Genomic DNA, 22,096 nt, shown 5'->3' on the forward strand with positions numbered 1-22,096 from the left:
CTTTGGTGTTTCTTGGCTTGTAGAAACATCAGCCCAACCTCTGTTTTCATTTTCACATGGTGCTCTCTCTGTGTGCTTCTTTGTGTCCAAATTTCCCTTTTTTTTAATAAGGACTCCAGTCATATTGGATTAGAGGACCCATCCCATCCAGTATAAATTCATCTTAGTTAAATTATGTCTGCAATACTCTATTTCCAAGTAAGGTCATATTCTGGGAATACTGGAGGTTAGTACTTAAACATATGAATTTTAGGGGGACACAAGTCAACCCATGATAATGTCTCCATGAACCCGTAAAAAGCCATTCAGAGTCTACCCTGTGGTCAGTACCAACGATTCTGTGCTTTGCACTGCAGGGATTGATCCTCAGTGCAGTGAGCAAAAGCTTGCTCCCCTGTTGTTAGGACTTTGCCTCCTGTCTCTGACTTAGATGTCCCCAGAGACCAGGCAGACAACAGAAATGAAAGCATGAGTGAATACATGGTAGAAGACAGAGTGGAGTGGCCCATTGGGAACCAGACATCATGCTCCATCCACATGGAGCAGCCAAACCAGTACCAGCTGGTTGTTGCTAAGAGGAAAAGGACTGCCAGATCTTTGATGTGGATCTGGTGAATATCAATGCTTTTGAGGGTGAAAGGCACAGAAACCTGTGTTTCTTTGATTTTAAGTCAAGATTAATTTATTTTAGCTTATTTTTAAATGTTTTTTAAATATTTTATTTATTTGAGAGAGATAGAGAGAGAACACAAGCAGGGGGAGGGGTAGGAAGAGGGAGAAGCAGACTCCCCACTGAGCAGGGAGCCCAACGCGGGCTCAATCCCAGGACCCTTGGATCATGACCTGAGCTGAAGGCAGACACTTAACAGACTGAGCCACCCAGGTGCCCCTCCAGTTTATTATTTTTAATAACTAAAACCTTTAGAAAAGTTGCAAGACTAGTACAATGAATACCCATGTACCTTCACCTAGATACAACAAATGTTAATATTTTGTCATGTTTGCCTTTTTCTCAGCCTTTTTTTTTTCTGAGCCATTTCAGAGTTTATGACAATTTACCCCTAAATACCTCAGCATGTACATCATAAGAATGAAGGCATTCTATTTAACCACACTTGATGTAGTTGGCAATCAGGAAATGTAACATTGACACAAGACTGTTATATAATACACAGTCCATATTAAAGTTTCACCAAGTATCCTTTATAGTGATTTTCTTCTCCAAACCAATGTCCGGTCAAAGACCATGCATTGCCTTTGGCTATCAGGTGTGTAGTCTCCTTCCTTTACTCTTGAATGCTTCCCTCACCTTTTCTGTCTTCCCTGATATAAATACTTTTGAAGGGTCCAGGCCATTTTTGCAAGATGCCCTTCAATTTGGATTTGTCTGAGGTTTTCCAACATACTTTGATTTGAGGCTAAATATTTTAGGCAAGTTGTGGGTAATGTCATGTGGGCTCATGATGCCAATTTTCTCTATCGTTAGTAGTAAGTTTAATCATTTGGTTAATGATTCCTCCATTGTAAAGGTCCCTTTCTCCATTATAATGAATATGTAATCAATGAACACTATATGAATATCCCAGCGGTCTTCCCCTTAATAGTTTTTGCATTCATCAGTAAGTCATTGCTTGAATCTGTTGTTTCTATGGTGATTGTAAAAGAATCATTTTCTGGCTCCATCATATTTTTATATTTGTTGGTTGGTAGTCTTCTGTAAAGAAGAGACTTCTCTCTCCTTTTGTTTTTCTTTTTTTAAAAACGGTTTTAGTATGGACTTATTTTTATTCAATACACTATAAACTGCTCCTGTCATTATTCATTTTGATGCTCAGATTGCTCCAGATTTGTCTAGTGGGAATCCTTTCCAGCTGGCTCTGGTGTCCTTTTGACATGGCCCTATTAGTTTTTGAGCACTTGGCCCAATACGATGTTCTGAACTCCCTTTCGTTTCCCCTGTTCTATCCTGGAATCAGCCATTTCTCCAAGGAGCCAATCCAGCTGCCTTTGAAGCTATTTAAATATAATAAAGTATGGTCCAAGCTTTGAAAGGGAAGATTTAAAAAAAAAGTTCCATTAGCACCAAATGGAATGAAATCGACTGTTTAAACCACACATCTTAACAAGGTAACAGTGCAACAAAGAGGTCTGGTCTGATTGATGATGCCCCGTAGAGATGGATTTTAGAGATTCACTTGCCTGCAAAGTTCTTCTTTTGTAGGCAAGGGCAAAGGGCACTTAATTTCCCTTGATCAGGTTTAATTCAGTGGAGTGCTTCCTTCGTAGGCTAGGACTAGGGAAGTTAGCGGCCTTAATTATGGCAGCTAGAGTCCCTGCAGCCTCAAAGGGAAGCACGGTGGGTGCCTTGCAATGAGTCTTACTTTATTGGACCCATTTGGAAAAGGGTAATTTGTTTCTAAATTATTCATCAAGATCCAGAGCAGCTGGTGGCTGGCTGCATGTTGTGTATTTTATGCAAGTTTTAGTAGCTGAAGACCTCATTACAGACCCAGCTGCTGGTGTCTGGGAGGCTTCTAGGAGCACAGCCAGGGGTACGGAGAGCCCCAAACGAACATGCCTGTGCTGTGCAGTCTTCTCCAGGAATCGATAAGCATCTGTCCTGCCACCCATTTCCTCCTGAAAGTGCAAGGAGTCTGTGTCCAGTGTGTTCATTTCCGGAACAGTCCCTGTGAGTTGTTGCAGGAAGGATAGTGGCAGTTTAGGAAGGCTAATTAGTTCAAGCCTAACAATCATTGATTCTTGAAAGAAAAGCATGCTGAAAGGGGTACTGCTAATGATTTTGAAAAGATCAATTTTCTCGATTCCAGAAGCAGCACAGACTTCAAGCACTGCAGACACAGGTACACCTGGGAGGTGGGAGCCCCTCTCCTGCCCGCCTGGGGATGAGCACTGTCCATCCTCTGTGCACCGAGCTGCGTTGCTTTCTCTGTTTTCTCACTCAAGTGAAGCGTTAGAGCAAAGCAACATTTTTAGGACAGAGGAGCACCTGGCAGAGCGCAGCGATTCCTGGTTATAACCTTAGTTTTGTGAGGAGTGGCAATTTTGAGGGCAGACCGAGTGGGGGGAGTGACAGTCCTGGGTGGCAGCCCTGGGTCTGGCTGTGAGACTCTGGGCAAGTCGCTGACCTCTGCAGCTCAGTTTTCTTGCCTGTAAAATGAGAGGGAGAAGAATAGGGCGGAAGTTCTCTCTCCTGGCTGCCCGTTAGCCTCCAGGATCTTTGGCCCACAGGATGGGCTCAGGCGCCGCCCCAGAGGTTCTGATCGAATTGGTTTGTGTGCAGCCTGGAAATTGACATTTTTAGGAAAGCTCCCAGATTCCTGGGCAGTCAGACCAGCGGGCTACAGAACAGGGAGATCCTGAAGAAGGCCTTGCCTCCTGGCCCAGCCTCATCCGATGCTACTATCCACACAGACTTGGACACCAGATGGCTTGGGCTCCGATCCCAGCTTGCCTACTTACTTGCTGTGTGGCTTTGGGCAAGTTACTTAACCTCTCTGTGCCTCAGTTTTCTCATCTGTAAAACTGAGATGATAATAATATCTACCTCACGGGCTTGTTGTTGGTGTGAGAAGTAAGCGGGTTAAAACGTCTGAGGCACTCAGGACAGTCCCTGCCACAAAACCCACAGGGCAGCAGAGGGGACAGCTGCTGTCTTTTGTTTCACTGATTCGGAGACCTCCCATGTCCCCCCCCCCCCGCCATCAGCACCGGAGTGTGCTTTACACGTGCAGCTGGTGGCATTTTGTACTGACCAGCTGGTTTCGAGAAATTCCACGTGGCCTTTTAAAACTGAGCATTTCTATGAGCGCATCTGGGAAGTACTATCTTCCTTTTCTGCACAGATGGGAAAAGGACAATCCTGAAGCTGAGATTAAAGTTGCACAGTAAATTCAGTCATGCAGTGCTGACGTGCACGGTTGTGTGAGGGAACGTAGGGAGGAAGGCAAGGGGTGTTGGACCTGGAGGTCATCTTCCTTGGTCACTAGGTGCCCATACACATCCTTTCTAGCAACTCTGCCATTTGCCTTGAACCATTATGTCCACACCCTTCTCTAGGGCACAAGTCAGGGACCAGTGCCCACCCGGACTCCCCATTTCCCGTAAGACCAGGGCTGTATCTTCCCAGAAGATATTCCAAGTTGGATGCACAACATGAATAGAAAGACAAGAGTCACAGCCCCGGGTTTTCTCCTGGTCTGAGTGCCCTTGTCCAGTTCACTGAGCCTCTTTGTCCCAAGTATCTTATCTGTGCAATGAAGGGGTTGGATTATGGACAAGGTCATTCCAAGGATCCGTGCTTTCTGTCCACTCTCCTGCTTTTTATCAATATATGACCATTATTTATTTTTCTTTCAATCTGCTGTAAATGTACTCATTTAAAAATTAACATCCCACTGAAGTGTCTATGATATATACGTGTGTGTGTATTCATGTATATGTCATATATGATAAACTAAAAATTATTATTAAAATAAAGATTTTTCCATGCAGCTCCGGTACCAAATTACACCTCATCATGGCTCATACACCATGCTTCTCTGGGGGGAGGGGGCTCCACTGGAGTAGAGAGAGAATGTAAGTCTTCCCTTGTTGTGGAACTCCAGGGGAGATCTGACCCCCAGTGGACTGTGGTCACAGCATATAGGAAGTGAAAGAAAGAGCCATGTGAGGGCACCTGGGTGGCTCAGTCTGTTAAGCGTCTGCCTTCGGCTCAGGTCATGATCCCGGGGTCCTGGGATCGAGCCCCACATCGGGCTCCCTGCTCAGCAGGGAGCCTGCTTCTCCCTCTCCCTCTGCCTGCCCCTCCCCCTGCTTGTGCTCTCTCTCTCTCTCTCTCTGTCAAATAAATAAATAAAATCTTTAAAAAAAAAAAAAAAAAGAAAGAGCCCCATGGCTTCTGAGACCAGTTGCTGTTTTGGTGAGAGTTTGGGGCTTTTAGGTGAGAGCAGGCATCACTTGCTAAACTTGGTGGTTAAATTAAGAGACAAGAGAGTGAGTGAGGTCACGATATCACCTGGTCTCTTCCTTGGTTTGGTCACCAAATCCAGTGAGGTGGCCCTTCCCCCCCCCTTTAAATAACTCCTCCCTGAGGAAAAGCAGCTGTTTGTGTGCTAGATCAGAGGAAAGCTTGTCACGTCCAGACTCGGGTGACAGAAGCTTGGCACACTGAACATTTTCTCCAGTAGGGGAGGAAAATGCCCTGATAGGGAATGTTTGAGTAAGTCAACAATGTGTGCTGACTTTTTCCAGTATGATTTTCAAGCCCATCTCTTGAATCTTGAGCCAGACCTTAATGTTTAACCCCAGCTCTCTCCCTTATTATGAAAGCTTCTAATATTTGCAAACTTCAATTTGTAACAAGTTCCTCAGACTGATTTAGGATGACGTCAGCAATCCTGAACGTGTGTGTTGTGCCCTGCACTGTTCTCAGCATTTTCACATACGTCCTGAGTCACTGAACAGCCTGGGGGGTGGGGGGCAGGAATTGTTGTGGATGAGTGAGCAGAAACAGTGGCCATGAGATTTCACTGGATCCACTGACAGGAAGCCCAAAGCTCTTTGTCTGTCGCAAAGCTTCCGTGTGGTGACCTGAGTTTAAATTCCAGATTGTGATTATCATAAATGTGGTTTGGGACTTAATTTTTTTTTTTTTTAATCACATCCATAGGTGGGAGATTATGGGAACATCCTGTAATGTGGCAGTTTGCTTGGGAAACATTTCCATTTTGGGCATTCTCAACATGTGGGTCACCAACCACCTGCATCGGAATCACCTGGGCTGCCATTCCAGACCCCCTGACTTGGCACCACAGCGGGCGGGCTCTGAATCTGCTTGTGCAACAACCATTCCCGGTGATGCTTGGGAATTTTGTTCTCTGTGTAGCAAGTGGATAACTTGTATTACTCTCTGGATGTGAAGAGACTGGCTTGTTTGAAAGCTCCAATTGCAGGGGGCCTGGGTGTGAGCGACTCTTGTTTTCGGCTCAGGTCATGATCTCAGGGTCGTGAGAGCAGGCCCTGTGCTGGACTCTGAGCTCAGTACAGAGTCTGCCTGTCCCTCTCCCTCTGCTCCTTCCCCAGCTCTTTCTTTCTCTCTCTCAAATAAATAGATAAAAATAAAATCTTAAAGCTCCAATTCTGGGGCTGAGGAGGGGTGATATGGGAAGGGTAGAATACTGTCTCCACCACCTCCACCTTTCCTGGGGAACTCTTTTCCTATCTCTATCTGTCCCAACTCATCTTAGAAAAATGGTGGGTGATGTGGAGATCCATCCTCCCCCTGCTTCCTGTCCCTCCATCCCTCCCTCTATCCATTCATCCAATGTGCCCAATACGTGCCAGGTGCTTGGGATATAAGAAAAATAAGACAGCCCTTGACGTCGAGGGGACTAAATTTTGTTTAGATAGTAGCAGATGTGTAAGAAGAACTGGAAGTGATAGCAGTCAATTTCACAAACATTTAATGTGACAATGAACAGGAGAGGTTTAAAAAAAGGAAATTAAAAAAAACTATTATAGGTAATGCAGAGAAGCTTTGCACAAAGAGCAGAAGACGAGTATCTTTTTATATTGTGTAATTCTTCAAAGCACAGAGTTCTCTGAGTTTTAGCACTTGCTTAGAGTCAGTCCTTGTATTATTTTGCAGTGGAATCCTTACTTGTCCATGAGTTACAATTCAGGTGGTTGATGATCGTAGAAACCAGGGCATTAGTGATCATCTCTAACCATTACCACAAGGTACTCTGAGCCTTTAACTTTGACAAAGGCTTAGCAAATTATGATTTCAAGGTCAATTTTCATGGGAAACTCTAAGGGAGAACACCCAAGAACTATTTTCCTCCTATAAGCTCTGGTTCCAATGTGCTGGAAAGGCTGTTGATTTACAAACTCTATCTTCCTTCATAGGAAGTCTGTTGTTTCAGTATTTTCTGATGACTTGCATTTAATAAAATAGCACTCATTCACAATGAGAGTCCAACCAAGCACTCAGGGTTGAGTGGCAGAATCTATTGAGTAGCTCTTCACATTTGAACAGATCAACTTAAATGCGGTTTGACCTCAGCATGGTTCAGGAGGGGAAATGCAAAGCTGGATAGGACCTCCTTGCAGTTCTCACAAACCCGAGGCTGAGCAGTGCTGTCTAGCGGGACTTTCTGTGATGAGGGCAATGCTCTTCACCTGTGGGAACTGAGCACTTGAAATGTGACAAGTGTGACTAAGGAGTTGAGTATTTAATTGCATATAATTTTGGTTCATTTAATTTGAATTTAGATAACTGTGTGAAGCGTGCTGGACAGCCCTGGCTAAGACAGGACTGCCCTACATCAAAATGGCTTTCTCTTCTCCCTTCCTTCCTGCCCCACTCCTTTTCACTCCCTGCTGGCACCTGCCTATCCATTCTTTTCCCAACTCCATGACTACTGGATACAACAAGAGGGCAAAGCGGACCTTAAGGAAGGTGGCTCCTGAAGAGCTGTGGGAAACAGCAATCAGCTGATGAGAAAGGCGTTCTCTGGGGTGTGGGTGGGCTGGGGCTGAAAGCCTTGAAGTACGTTCCTTTAGATGTGACACCTCTTCAGTTCGTCCTCATTTCTTTTGGACTCTGGACCCTTGATGGGTGGGAACATGGAAGGGAGAACCAAATGCCAGTCTTGCAGTCTTGTTCAGCAGTAGTTGCTCAGTAAGTATTTATTCCTTGGCTAAATAAAGGATGTTGGAGTGTGGTAATTGCTACTCCAACCTGGGAGCTGTTGCTCCTTGCCATCTACTTTCCCTTTAGGACTGGTAGAGGGGCTAACCAACGGATACTGGGACTGTGTTGCTCAGGGGTATTTGTTGGCAGCAGTAAGTATCGTAATGGCAGATCCTGTAGAGTACTGAATATCTGAGCACGCTCCAGAGAAGTTGGCCCAAGACACCCAGCTGTAGCAGGCCGAATAGTTGTAATATTATCGGAAAACAAAATATGACTTATAGGGTGGTAGAATCAGTGGTTACATACCCTGGACAGCAGCAAGCACCACTAAATACATTTTTTTCCCCTCTCCTTTCAACCTTATAGGCAGCATTGATAAAGCAGGTACATCCTTGCCTACCTGGGCCATAGCTCTGCTTGCAGTATCCTTGTCATTGCTTTTGATCCTGATAATTGTTCTGATTATAATATTCTGCTGTTGCTGTGTCTCCAGGCAAGAGAAAAAAGGTAATTTTTTTGTTCATATAGATTTGTATGTATTTTTGAACTTTTGGTACAAGCGCTTGAAGTTCATTAGCTCCTCAGCAATTTCGTAAGATGCGTTGACCTTCAGAGCATCCTTCACTTGGAAGTGGACATGTGAGCTTCAGAGAATGAAAGGACTTTCTGAAGAAGGGATACATTCCTTTGGGGCCAGGTGTAACCCCTCCGGGGAAGACTGAGATCTTCACACTCTTCGGAAGGTGAAGAGACAGTACCTCTCTGAGCAAAGACACTGACTATTTGAATTTGTGCATATTTTTGAGGATGTAAGGGCATTATAATCTGCCATTCAGATGCTATGCTTTTTTTTCTAGAATAATACCTATCTATCTGAGCACATTAAAAGATTATTTCCTATTTTGTATAATTCCAAATTGCCTTTTGCAGGCAAATGTTTTAGTGGTAGGAAGAAAAAGAAGGTCTTCTGTCAAGTAAAAATAGTACAGATAAAATTAATAAAGATAATTACACATTTCTTCTGAATGAGGTCTCTTGAGGTACTCAAAAACGGTGGCCTCGTTTGGGGGTCAGGTTCAAATTCGTGGTGGGCTCATCAACATTGGGGTGGGCTTGTCATAGAATTCAGCTGTTTGTGACTCCAGAAACCAAAGGATCTTTGTCATGTGGTTGGCTCAGGACTTTCCAAGTGCTGAATGTATCCAGCCTTACCTTTCTTTGTCTCATAAAACCTCACCTATGCCTATTTGAATATTTTCTACAGTTAAATGATTTTTCTTAAAATCAGACTTCTGATATTAGGCTATGTGTCAGTTTAATTGCATTTAAAATTTTATTAACACTAATTGCCATTTGATGAGCACATTTGTGGCTGTGTCAGGCACTGTGTTAATTACCTTACATGGAATACCTCTCAGTGAGATATTCTGTGTAAAGTGCACAGTTACGTTGTATCTAGGCTAATTGTCTAGCCTAAGCCCCTGCGTGGATTTGGTTTGGGATTGGGAATTAATTCTGTCATACAACTTAATTCCTTAGGAAACAGAACATGAAAAGTAGTAAGCCTCTGTTGGCCCAGATTTGACGGAAATTTGCTTTTACCTGGGAGTTACCCTACATGCCATAGCAGGATTACTCAAGTAAAATACACTGGATTTTAAAGGAAAACTATTGGATAACTACATTTTAATTGAGAAGTGACTAGGATTGTTCAGTGCCTTCAGGTTATTATTTTCAACATTAGCTACTGTCGTGTCGTTGGAGGACATTCTGGTTATTTGGACTTCTGCTTCTCTTCAGCTGTGTTTCTGTGTGTTCCACAACAGCCTAGTAAGAAGGTTGTGAGGGTTGGTGGCCCATGTAAGATGTACACCAGGGTGACTCTCTGATTCTTAGCATCCTCATAAGATAAGAACAAGTACTATCCTACAGATTGGTTGTGAGGACAAAATAAAATGATATATGAAACTGTTTCCACCCTAGATTTTATCCTTTATTTAACTTTGAGATGAAAAGCTCATATAAGAGTGAGCTGTTTTTATTGCCCTGGTTTTTAACAGGTCCAGGGCCTGTGACAACCTATTTACCAAGGCCACCCCATTGGGTGGAATTCACAGTGGACACTACACTTCACCTTGACATAAATGTAAAGGATCCAGGGAGGTCCTGGATTTCCCCATGACAATTGTCTCCATGCTTAAAAACAACAAGCGTCAAGTTTCTTCAGAAGTATTGTCTGGCACTTTGCTTTGCAAGTGCCTGGAGAATTCTCAGTGCTCTGATTGGTTAACTGGGGCCTGACTGAGGAGGGCTGAGGGCCCCACTCTGTGTGGTCTGAAGGCCTTGGGATTGCTTCTGCTAATAGAACGGAGACACTGAGAGCCCATCTCTCGGAGCCCATCCTTATGGGAACACTAGTGATATTCCAAACTGTCTCTCTTTTTCATTTCAAATAAGATTGCTTCTGAGGTCCAATTTGGGGTGTGAACTGGCAGATGTTATTTCAACTGGAAGTGAGAACATACCTAAAAATAAGGAAGATGATTTTTTTTTTTTTTTTTTTTAGATTTCAGTAAAGCTTGATGAATAGAAGGCCTAGACAGGACAGCAGAGTTGCAAGGAACACTGGCTTTTGAGAACAGATGATTGGGGACTGGTGTGTGGCTCTCTTACTCCCTATTTCCAGGTTCCCTATGTCCCTTCCAGTCTAAGAATCTATTGATTAAAAACATTAGTATTTTAATGACAGCTTCTGGGGGTGGATGCAACTCTGTGCATTGGTACCATTGTTACATATTGATTGAAAATGTATCTTAGAATTAAGGAAGTACGGTGCTTAAACAATGTAATTCCTTATTTGTTAAAGTATGGTAATAAAATATGATGGTGTCTAGTTTGTTAAAAATATGGTGACACTCACACCTACCTCTTGGGTTGTTGTAATAAGTAAATGAAATAGTATCTTGCACAGTGCTAGTACACAGTGACTACTGAATGAATGACAATAGGGATTGGGAATGCAGAATGCCTCTTCCTGGTGAATACAGTCTTCAGATCTTGCTGGTTAAATTCAAGATGCATTAAGAACTTATTAGGTACCTACTATACTTTAGGTATAGTAGTTATCATAGGATAGTTAATAGTGAATTCTACTTGCCTTAGGCTTGAAAGTCATTTGGTAATTTGGTGTGGGGGGAATTTAATAATACCGAATGGGTCACAAATACTCAGCAATGTATTTAAAATCAGGGGGTCTATAAAAGTTGATTAGATTTTATTTTCAGAATAACTAATACTAATGTGATTTTGTTCCTTTTTTTTTTTTTTAGAATCTAGTTATCAAAGTGAAATAAGGTAAGTTTGAAATCACATCAATTTTCTGAGAACAAAAACAACTGAAAAACAACCAAAAAACACCAACCCTACCACTGCTAACACACACAGAGATGTGGGGTTTCAGGATCATGTTACTCAAAATTAAGTACTGAAAATGGACAACTTTGAAAAACACGTATGCCAAACACAAACTCATATGGCAAAATTAATTGTAGAATAAAATAGAGGATGGAGATCCTGCCTACATTTGACTTGCCCTGGCTCACTTAGGAAAATGGAGATTTTCTACTCGGTGTCTGGCATTTGCAACTCTTTCCACAAGAGGACACTATGCACCGTGACTGTTGTCCCTCCTGTTTTGAGTCAATGCAGGGGACTTGAGGACCATTTCAAGGATAGAGAACCAGGCAGAGGTCCTGATGGAATTTCTGGGGCAGTGGAGAACAGTAAGGCCAGCTGGATGGCTTCAGGCACATGAAACTGACCAGGCAGACAAATTAGGTAGCGTTCACTGCTTGTACCACTAATGGGGGAGGGGACAGAAAAATCCCAGCCATTCCCATGGCCGTCCAGAAGTAGCTGCAAGCACTTTTAAGGTAGCTATACCTACAATAATACAATAAGGAGTTTAAATGTCTGCAATATTTAGACAAGTATAAATGCAGCAAGGGGAGGGACTTTTAGACAGTGGTCATTTTGCTGGGGGTGTTACAACACAACTATAGCTAATTTTCAGTATTTTATTAGATAATTTTAGCTTTTGAAATGCTGAGATTTTAAAATACCTTTTGGCTACATGTGGTGAATGAAGATGTGTGTAATCACTGTGTAACAGACACTAGCCATTCTCCCTTTGACCCCAGTCGCTCACTGGTGATAATGTAGTGTTGGGAGAGGTGTCTGTGGTCTCTGAGGACACTACAAAGCGTCAGTCTGAAACTGCTCCTCCTCTGGGGCCTGACATAGGGCAAGAGGAGAGGAAGGCAAATGGACTCCAGTAATTATTCCAGCATTTCTCTAGAGTGCTGTCTCCAGCAGGATGGCAGCCTGGATTCTTCCATTCACCATTATGGACTTTGTAACATCTTTTATTTCTCTTCTCTGGGATCTTAGATGATTTGAAAACATAGTACAGTGGTCAACAGCTATTTGGGGGCATGGATAGAGAATAAGAAGAATAATGACAACAGCAGCAATAATATGACAGTAGGGACGACAATCGCTAGTATATGCTGAGTGCTGAACATACATTAGGTCCAGGGAGGAAAGACGGGGCGACTCACCGGGACCCCGTATCCTACCTGCTTTCCGTGCCCTGTGGCACCTGTGCAAACTCCAGTTGCTCCAGGCTCCTTCTGCAGTGAAATAACACATATTCCTTCCTACAGAATCAACGCATGTTTATTATAGAAAAAATTAAAATATACTTTTAGGAAATGATTTTGAGAGGCCCTGGGGGACGCAGTCGGTTGAGCATCTGACTCTTGATTTCTGCTTAGGTCATGATCTCTCCGTGCCCAGTGCGGAGTCTGCTTGAGACTCTCTCTCCCTTTCAGTCCGCCACTCCCCCCTAAAAATAAATGAGTAAATCTTTAAAAAAAATAGCAATGATTTTGGAATCACCCCTAATTCTATCGTTCAGAAGCAGGTATTGTTATGTAAGTATGTATCTGCTCACACACACGTGTGTTCACATAGATACATGCACATATGCATTTTGTGAAATTTGCATCAGCATAAATCTTATTTCGTAGTGTGCTCTTCTCACTTGGCACTATTCTGAAGATTATTTCTGTTAATAAATTTCTGTAATAAATAAATTTCTGTTAATAAATGGTAATAATAAATTTCTGCTTAATAGAAATATCTTATTGAAGTATAATGTAAGTTCAGAAAAGTATACAAATTGTAGGTGTGTAGCTTGATTCCTTTTCACAAAGCATATGGGCCTTGAGTGGGGACATGCAGAACTAGAGCACCCCCAGCACCCCAACCTCTCCATGCCCCTCAAATCACTGTCTGCCCCTTCCTCAAAGGTTATGTCTTTTTTTTTTTTTTTTTTTGAGAGGGAGAGTGAGAGAGAGTGGGCCAGGGAGGGGCAGAGGAAGAGGGAGAGAGAGAATCTTAAGCAGGCTCCACGCCCAGAGCAGAGCCCAACGCTGGGCTGGATCTCACAACCCTGAGCCCAGATCAAGAGTCGGACGCTTAACCAACTGAGCCACCCAGGCGTCCCAAGGTTGTGTCTTCTGACCTCTATCCCCACATCCCCAGAGATTATATTCATATGAACTTTATGTAAATGAATCATAGCATGTATACTCATTCATTTTGGTTTTCTTAAGCGTCACACTGTGAGATTGGTCCATATTATTCAATGAAGGTGTAAATGGTGTATTATTATATAATACTACACTGTGGGTATATATGCAATTTATTTTTCCTTTAAATGGGCATTTGGATAGTTTTTGGGGTCATTATGAATTCTGTGGCACTAAGCAATTTAATATGGATCTTTGACGACGAGTTCATAAGTACTCCTTCCTGTGTTGTATTCAGTTGGGTGTATGTCTACCCGTGAGAGCTGGGTAGGTGGAGTCACAGGGTAAGTAGGGCAGACAATACTGCTCTACGCTTTTCTGAAGTGGGTGTGCCAGTTTATACTTTCACCAGCAGTGCATGAGAGCTCTCACCTGTAATAATTTTTACAGGTGGCATGGAATTTCATTTTAGAGATGTATTGTCATTTATTTCACTAGTCCCCTATGGTGGGGCACCTGGGTCATTTGCAGTTTTTGCTATTATCAATAGCTCATGAACGAACATTCTTTCAAGTAAATCTTTGCACATATCTTTGGTTATTTCCCTATAATAAGTTCTTAGTGGTCAAGCATGAATATCTTTAAATATTTAGATATCCATTGCCAAGTTTTCTTCCCCTGGGAGGCTACATAAATTTTTACTTTATTTCAGAGATTGGCACACGTTTTCTATAAAGGGCCAGATAGTAAATATTTTGCTTTTGCGGGCCACGCGCTTTCTATCACAATTACTCAGTTCTGTTGTTGTACCATGCAGACAGCCATAAATAATATGGAAGCAGACAGGGGCGGCTGTGTTCCAATAAAACTATTTATAAAAAGGGGGGGTGGATTTGCCCTGTGGGTCAAGGTTTGCCAGCCCTGCTTAATTTGGTCCCTGGCTTCTGGGGGTTGATTATCAACCGGGGAATGGAGTCCATGGACCTATCTCTCTCTACCTCAATGGGAGTGTGAGCAGGCAGACCACCTACAGAGTCATGCTGGTGGCTATGAGTGTCCCTCCTGAAGTTGTGGTGGGTTCAGCATGCAAGAACGCTCGGGGTGGAGCAGACTGAACCGAATATCCACTGCTGATTAACATTTGGCTTTTTAAAATGGTTAAAATAAAATAAAATAAAATAAAATAAAATAAAATAAAATGGTCTAATTCCAGGAAATCTGCAAGCATGAAGGCAAACAAAGAAACTTTGGAGACAAACATAAAAAGTGGGAGTGAAAACAATGCCTACAGCCCAGATGAGCCCAGGATGGCCAGTGAGTGGGCGGGTGGGGCATTCGGAAGACCTGGAGGGGAGTGTGGGGGAGGGGCTGACTGACCCTGACCAGCACGGCTGCCCACTGGCTGCACCAGGCGGGGGACTCAGCCCTTGCTGGTCATTATTTTTTGAGTAATTTTCAGAAGGAGAAATTTCAGGACTAGAAATATTCTTTTTTTTTTTTTTTAAATATTTTATTTATTCATTTGAGACAGAGAGATACAGAGAGATAGAGCATGAGCAGGAGGAGAGGCAGACGGAGAGGGAGAAGCAGGCTTCCCATTGAGCGGGGAGCCTGACGCGGGGCTCAATCCCAGGACCCTGGGATCATGACCTGAGCCGAAGGCAGACGCTTAACCACCCGAGCCACCCAGGCGCCCCCAGGACTAGAAATATTCTATAAAAAGTAAAAATCCACCTATATCTCCAAAGTTTAAAATAAAGTGGGATGAAAATTTAAGGGCTTTAAAATAAAATTTTTTATGCTTTCTCTTTTGTTAAAGCTTTCTACCTTTATTATTTATTTATTTATTTGTTTTTAAAGATTTTATTGATTGATTGATTGATTTGACAGAGAGAGGCACAGCGAGAGAGAGGGAACACAAGCAGGGGAAGTGGGAGAGGGAGAAGCAGGCCTCCCTCCCAGCAGGGAGCCCGATGTGGGGCTTGATCGCAGGACCCTGGGATCATGCAGGACCCTGGGATCATGCAGGACCCTGGGATCATGACCTGAGCCGAAGGCAGGTGCTTAACGACTGAGCCACCCAGGCACCCCAAAGCCTTCTACCTTTAATAAAGCGTATGAGGAGGCATTTTAATACATTGAGGGTCACTTTCCCAAAATGTCACATAAAACCAAAACTCAGAGAGAAATCTGTTCCTATTGAGCTTTGGAGGGTGTGGGAGAATGTTGAAAAATGAAACCCAATTTTGAGAAGTCTTTATAGCACCCGAATGTCTTCCCTTTTGAGGACACAGTCCTAGTGGGGACTCAGCCACTGGCAAGGGGCTAAAGGTAGGGTTTGATCTGAGATCTTTCTGGAAGGCAGATGAGAGAGGAGGGGAGTACGAATGGGTGGGAGAGGGAGACCCGGCCCTAACAAGTTGCCTGGCAAAACAAATTCCACAGAAAGATGTTTCGTTAATGAGTTCTTGCTGAGAGATGCCCCCGCCCCCCCACAAATTGTTTTCACTAAGATTGGGGCTGCCCTCCTGGCCCATTTCTCCCCCTTCACCATGGTGGTCTTCCACGTTCATTCCAAATGGCTCACTTCAGATTCTTAAAAATTCCACAATGCTGTTCTGATCATAGCTTACAAAATTTCCTATGGGTGAATATTTATTTATTAGTGTTTTGAGTAGTTAATGAAGTAGCTTGACCAAAATCATGGCCCAAACGAAACCTCTCTGTCTTTTTGTCCTTTTGTATCCTGTGTTTACATTCCTTGGTCAGCATTAAAGCTATGGATTCACCTTGTCTCTGGATGAGACTAATGAGTCAAGGAAGGACTGGATTGTGAGTTTGCCATACTTTTTTTTCATTAGCAAGATAAGATTTGAAAAGTATATAACCTCAAGGGAACTCTAAAAACAAAAAACAAGTTTATGGCTAAGGATTGCTTTATGCTTGGGTTACTGTATAAAAGCAAATATGTTTCCTTATAAATCAGAATTGCTAGAATATTATTTGGGCTTTGTTACTTATCACTCTAAAAATCATTCTTCTGTTGCAGAGCTTGCTTCTCTCACTTCAGAGTCCTCTGAATCCAGTGTTCGGGAACAACACAGAAATAGGCAACCTTATCAGGTGACTCAGACCATTTTCCCCATTTCTAGGTTTTTTTTTTTTTTTGTCATTTAAAAACACTTGCCTGGTGGTAGGTGATTATAAAATGGTGTTTGTTTTATGTTCATGATGGAAGAACGTGGCCTTTGCTCACTGGTTAACCTGTTAGCATGGAGGACATAGTATCTCTTGCACAGAAGTGTAGGTGGGGACTTGTAGATCTTGGGGTATCTCTTACATGCCCACATAGAGATGCTGAATGGGCTGCTGCATGTACAAGTCTGGAGCTCCAGGGGAGGAACACTAGTTGTAGATATTGTTGGTTGTTAGGCAAACTCTGATGGGCTCCATCCTTCCAAAGAACGTGAAGAACACAGTCACTCAGGAACCGTGAGGACACAGTATGTTACTTTTCTGACACGAAGTCGGTGTTGGTTGCCACGGATGAATGAATTGGAGTGCGTACACAGAAAATACGATTCTTTATATCCACAGTCATATTAGGCAAAATATGTATTTTCTGACCTCCTCAAAGACACCTTCAAATGACAAGCACTTTGATGTGACTCTGCAATGCTGTGCCTGATAATGTATGGATGTTCTCCCCTTTAGCTTTTGGAAAAGGCCCACTTGCAGATTGGGTTCCCGACAGCATGTGGCATCCGAGGTCTTGGCTGTGTTCTGCCTACGAGTCGCTTTCAGTTTGAGGTGCTGTTGCTGGGAGTGCTTGCCCAGACCCATCGTTCTTTCTTGGGGTAGATATTGACTTGGGTTTCCAGGCAGCTCCAGGCCATCATGTTCCTCCCTGCAGTTGGGATTCAGCTCAGTCCATATATCTTGCCAGTGACGTGTGCTTCCCAGGCCTTTGTGGGGGAGGCGAGCTTTGACTGATGCTCAGCCACGTATCGGGAGGACCTAAGTGATGCCATTAATGGAAAACCCGTGGTAGCCAGATGGGAAGACATAGGAAGGGTCTGTGGCACCAAAGAACTTTGGCCTAGGTGACGAACTGTTGGGTTCCTGGTACAAGTTCAGGCTATATCCTTAGGCTGGGTGTCAGGAAAATGGAAAGGTAAATTTCTTCCCGTCAAGTCTGCTGTCTTTGGCACATGTATTAGACTGGTATAGATGAATATGCTGCATAAAAACGCTATGTTTTGGGTCACTGAAGAAAGGTATATAATTCCACGTCACATTGCCACTTTGCTTGTTCGCAGTCTTGGGCACTTTGGTTTTTTTTCAAGGGTATTCCGTTCAAACACAATCCGAGGAAGGGAAAGTCTGAAGGGCCAGGGGCTGCATATGGGAATTGTCGATGTGGCCTTTAGGATGCCCAGATTCTTGGTCCCACCTGTGGACCCCCTTGCTCAGTGGACTTGGGTGCAACCCGAGTGTGTCTGAGTTTTAAGACAACACAGAGTGATTGTCTAGGTGACTAGGTCTAAGGGTAATTGGCTACCTCATAGCAAGATGAACATGAGGGGCTGCTGGGACAGTAGGACATTGCCGATGACCACCTTGCCTACTTTGTAACCTCACATCGCCTGTGAATTTGATTTGCTAGTGTTCCAGGGCATTCACGATACCCATGCTAAGTACACTGGGTAGGGGTTGCACTGGACCCTTTCCAGGAGTGGAGGGTACCTGTGCCCTTATTGGAATCATGTGGATCCCCTGTAAGTAGAGGAGGGTCCAGCCCTGAGCCTCAAGTGTGTGCCCACACCTGGCTCAGGGACCAGTGAAGTGCTCTGAGGAGCAAGCAGTGTCTTGGGGTCATTCTCATCCTCACCTTCAAGACCACAGCTTCCAGCCCCACCCAGAGTTCCACGTCTATGTCTGATCTCCAGATTGTGATGAGCCTCCAGGCACCGCATCTTCATCATGCAGCACCAGTCATGATTTTAATTATGCCCTGCACCCAACAGTTACTGAAACAGGAAGCTGGAGTTTTAACACTTAGGATGGGCTACAAACCCCATTTGTTGCTGCACCAGCCTCCATAACTCTTGCTCCATCGCTATCCTTCTGATTGAGGTCCAGAATGCCAGAGACCCACACTCCCTTGAGGAAGATCAACCTGAGATGTCGTGGGGAGCCTCTTTTTCACATCTCTTGTTATGTCCAGATGCTTTCAGTGCTGACAGCCCTGAGAAAGCTTCAGAAGGGTGAGGGCTCTGCTCAGGGAAAAGCTGGCATGAGTCAGGTCTGTTGGTGACTCTGGGCTGTAAACACACAAAAAAGTACCTGCTGGCTGCCTGGAGCTCCCTGCCTTGCTCATCCCCACCTCTAAGCCCACTCCCCTGCTAGGGTTCTCCCCTAAACATGGGACTTTTCACCAGAGGCTGAGAGATGGGGGGCAGTCCCTGTTCCTACCACTAACTGGCAGAAAGGAAGGATGTGTTTCCAGTATCCTGGATCCCAAGGAATGCTTGCTGAGCATGGAGGTGCATCTAGTCCCTCTAAGCTTCCGTATCTTGGTACCTTGCTGCTTTAGCAGTAGTTCTCAATGGAGGGTATACCTGAAGCTCTTTGGGTGTTTGTTAAAATGCAAAGTCCTGAGCCTCTTCCAGCCTTTCTGGATCAGAATTTCTGGGAGATAGGGCCAAAGAATGTATAGTTTTGCCATGTTCTCCAGGTGATCTCCTTTGAGGACAATATTTTCATGGCCCAACATGACAGCGTAACAGACATGCATAGTACTGTTCCTAAGGGCAAGTCATCACTGAGTGCAGGGCTTTTCCTTAGAACTGTGCATGGGGAATGACTTCTACTCCACAAGCTTGCCACAAAGCGTGGAGAGAAATTTGGGGTGTGATGCTGTGATGAGTGTCAGATGGAAGGGTCTTGATGCTGAGGCTCTTCACAATCTAGGCTGCACTGTCATGGGGAAACACTTTTTAAAACCTGTGTTTTAGGTGGGTCCTAAGGCACACTACACTCACTGTGGATAAAAGAAAAACAGGATTTTAGGCTGCAGAGACCAGAGCATGTAGTAAATTGTAGGAAGGATCAGAAAGGAAAATAAGAAGTGACATTCCAAACTGACGTATACCAAAATGTGATGCTTCTCTCCACTGATGATTCCTATCCAGGCTGGACTTACACTCAGGGTACGTAATACTGACTTTATTTTCTAGAAAGGAGTTTCTGTTGGTGAAGTGCTGTAAACGCAGGTATAACTGCCTACAAAACACGTGAGGACAACACTAATAAATAAAATTAGAAAGTCTTACTAACAATTACAGCTAATGGGAAGGGCAAGTACCCTTTGTTTTTATATGAAGTCATGGGTTTTGCAAATGCTTTACATCTTGGTGAATAGTTAATACAAACAGCCCTCCTTTTCCTCTGCTCTTTCCAGGCCTCAACTCCCTGCCAGTCAATTTTTCTATTTATTTTGGGCATCTCTGTTTCTTTCTCTCCCAAGCCTGTCAGTTTTGAAGGGTGAGTGCATGAACGACTTGAAACGTGGATCAAGTCTTCCCCGCTAATCACCACTCTCCCGAAATAAACAGAAATACAACCTTAATAAATTTAGAAAACGGCAACGCATTTGCACAGCCCAGCAGGGAAAACAAAAGGCAAACAACAACTGCAAAAATGTCAAAGCATTTTCACAGCAGAAGCCCGGTTCTTAGAGCATGGTGGTGAGGTGGCTCCAGCAGGCTCTTTTTCTTCCTGCATGACTGGGACTCATTAAGTTAAGACCTCGAGCCAGAGTGATTTTATCCTCAAGACTTACTGACATTCTATTGCAACATAAATAATGCATGGTGCCCAGTTACATTATTTAGGATGTGCAATGCAGCTGCAGTGTCCTGGAATCTGAGTCGGCAGTCTCAGGACTGGCAGAAAAACATATTACATGTTTTGCAATAGGGCAGTACTGTTGGGCAGGTACTGGCCCCTCTGGAGGAGTATGTGGTTTGCTTGGGGTCACATTACCCAAGGAGAATGGCAAAGACCACATTTCTGAGAGGAGGCGGCAGCACGGCCACCCCAGGAGAGAGCAGGTGGACCTGTCAGACAGTCAATTCAACTTTGTCCCTCGCCTTTAGGAGGAAAGTGTGTTTTTAAAGAAGTTTAGACATATTTTATATTTTCATACAGAAGTTAGAATTTCCATAGGAAGATTAAAACAAACAAACAAACAAACCAGAATAGTGCATCTTTGCTGTCATTTGCCTTCATACAAACAAATATCGGATTCTTTGAACTGCATTACTCGTAAGGCCCTGAACTCGGAAACTTCTGGAGTGTGTGGTTATTGAAAATAATGCAATAAAGGAAGGACATGTGTTAACATCTTTGGTTCCTCTCTGGGCCCTCACATTTCTTCTTATCTGATTAGTGGAGCTGTCGGCTCAAGTTTGTCTTTTATGTTGCTCTCCACTGATTCAATCCACCCCCTTCCCTTTGTTACCAGGGACCTGACCACCGGTGGCCGGGACCCGCAGGTCGCCCGCAGGTTTCCTTCATCATGGCCAATCCTAAGACCATCAGGAACGTAACTTTGGTCTAGCAAAGATGTCCCTCTGGTTCCATTCTGCATGTGACTGATGACCTGCATCACACTGACATGGGATCATCTTTCCTCTCTGTCCCAAGGCTGGGCTTCCGCTTTGCCAGTGTTATGGGGACGCAGAGAGGCTGGAATAATCAGAATGAATACTTCGTGGGGGAGAGAAGGAGTCCGTTTCCCACCTTTCAGAGTAGAATTTGGCTTTCGAAATGTTTCAAGATTTTCGTGAATTCCACCAAGTAACTAAGTAAAAGCTGCAAATTCATCATCTTAATTTACTTGTCACTTGACACTCCTTGAGAATCCCATCAATGGCAGATAAACCTCTATCTTACCATGACTTTTAAAATATTTTTGTTATCTTACATAATATGAAGACAATATTTATGTATATTTAGTATGTGGGGCATTAATGTATATTATCTGTGAAAAAGGAGCATACGCATTAGGATCAATCCGAAATCTAAGATTTCCTGGAAAATCAGAACTTACAGGTTAAGAATAAGATTAAATTCAAAGCCGATGTGCACACTGTGAAATATCCCATTATTGGATATTTATATGAAGACATTCACTTTTATCTGCTCCTTATCAGGCTTGCTCTCATGTCGTCTGATGAGTTAGATGTGGATTATGCTTTGTGGGGGATGTACCTTACATACCACAAATGCCGTGAAAAAAACTGGAAATGGGTAACATGTTCTTTAATAAGTAAAAGAGAAAACACCAAAGAATGTTATTGCCTTTCTGGGTTCCTTACTACGCAGGTGGTAGTTTAAGGAATCATGATGCTTCGGAGACGTCTATAAAAAAATCATGTCTTCATATTAGTCTTTGATTATTGTACATTTGCCCCATGAAAGTTAATATGAATGTTGTTATGATGAATAAAATTGCTGCCTTTTCCAGATATTTTTTTTTCGTGTGAATATTGTCAGTGCATTTCCTGCCCACCCATCTCTTCATGTTTACCCCAGAGGCAGGACTGTTATTTGGCGAAGCGCTGCGCCAGTTGGTACAGATTCCTGTGATGGTTAGTAATTAGCAACTGCTCAGTAATTAACAACATGCCCAACCTTGGTGCTGCTAACGTGGAATGTGACTTTTAAAATGTGTTAAGATTTTAGTGCTGCCTTAGAGTTAGTCAGTAGCGATGACAAT

The 22,096-nt window shown here is 43.5% G+C and overlaps 1 protein-coding gene across 1 annotated transcript in view; it reads left to right on the forward strand.

Moving 5' to 3' along the window:
- The window catches only part of IGSF5 (immunoglobulin superfamily member 5), a 34,101-nt gene extending 13,166 nt beyond the window's left edge, over positions 1–20,935 (forward strand). The window contains exons 4-8 of the mRNA XM_032392698.1: positions 8,084–8,224; positions 11,047–11,071; positions 14,525–14,625; positions 16,361–16,434; positions 20,840–20,935. Coding sequence (XP_032248589.1) covers positions 8,084–8,224; positions 11,047–11,071; positions 14,525–14,625; positions 16,361–16,434; positions 20,840–20,935 — 437 coding nt within the window. The remainder of the gene's footprint in view (positions 1–8,083; positions 8,225–11,046; positions 11,072–14,524; positions 14,626–16,360; positions 16,435–20,839) is intronic.
- Positions 20,936–22,096: the final 1,161 nt, after the last annotated feature.

The sequence above is a fragment of the Phoca vitulina genome, unplaced genomic scaffold, assembly GCF_004348235.1.
Source record: "Phoca vitulina isolate PV1807 unplaced genomic scaffold, GSC_HSeal_1.0 scaffold68, whole genome shotgun sequence".
Classification (NCBI taxonomy): domain Eukaryota; kingdom Metazoa; phylum Chordata; class Mammalia; order Carnivora; family Phocidae; genus Phoca; species Phoca vitulina.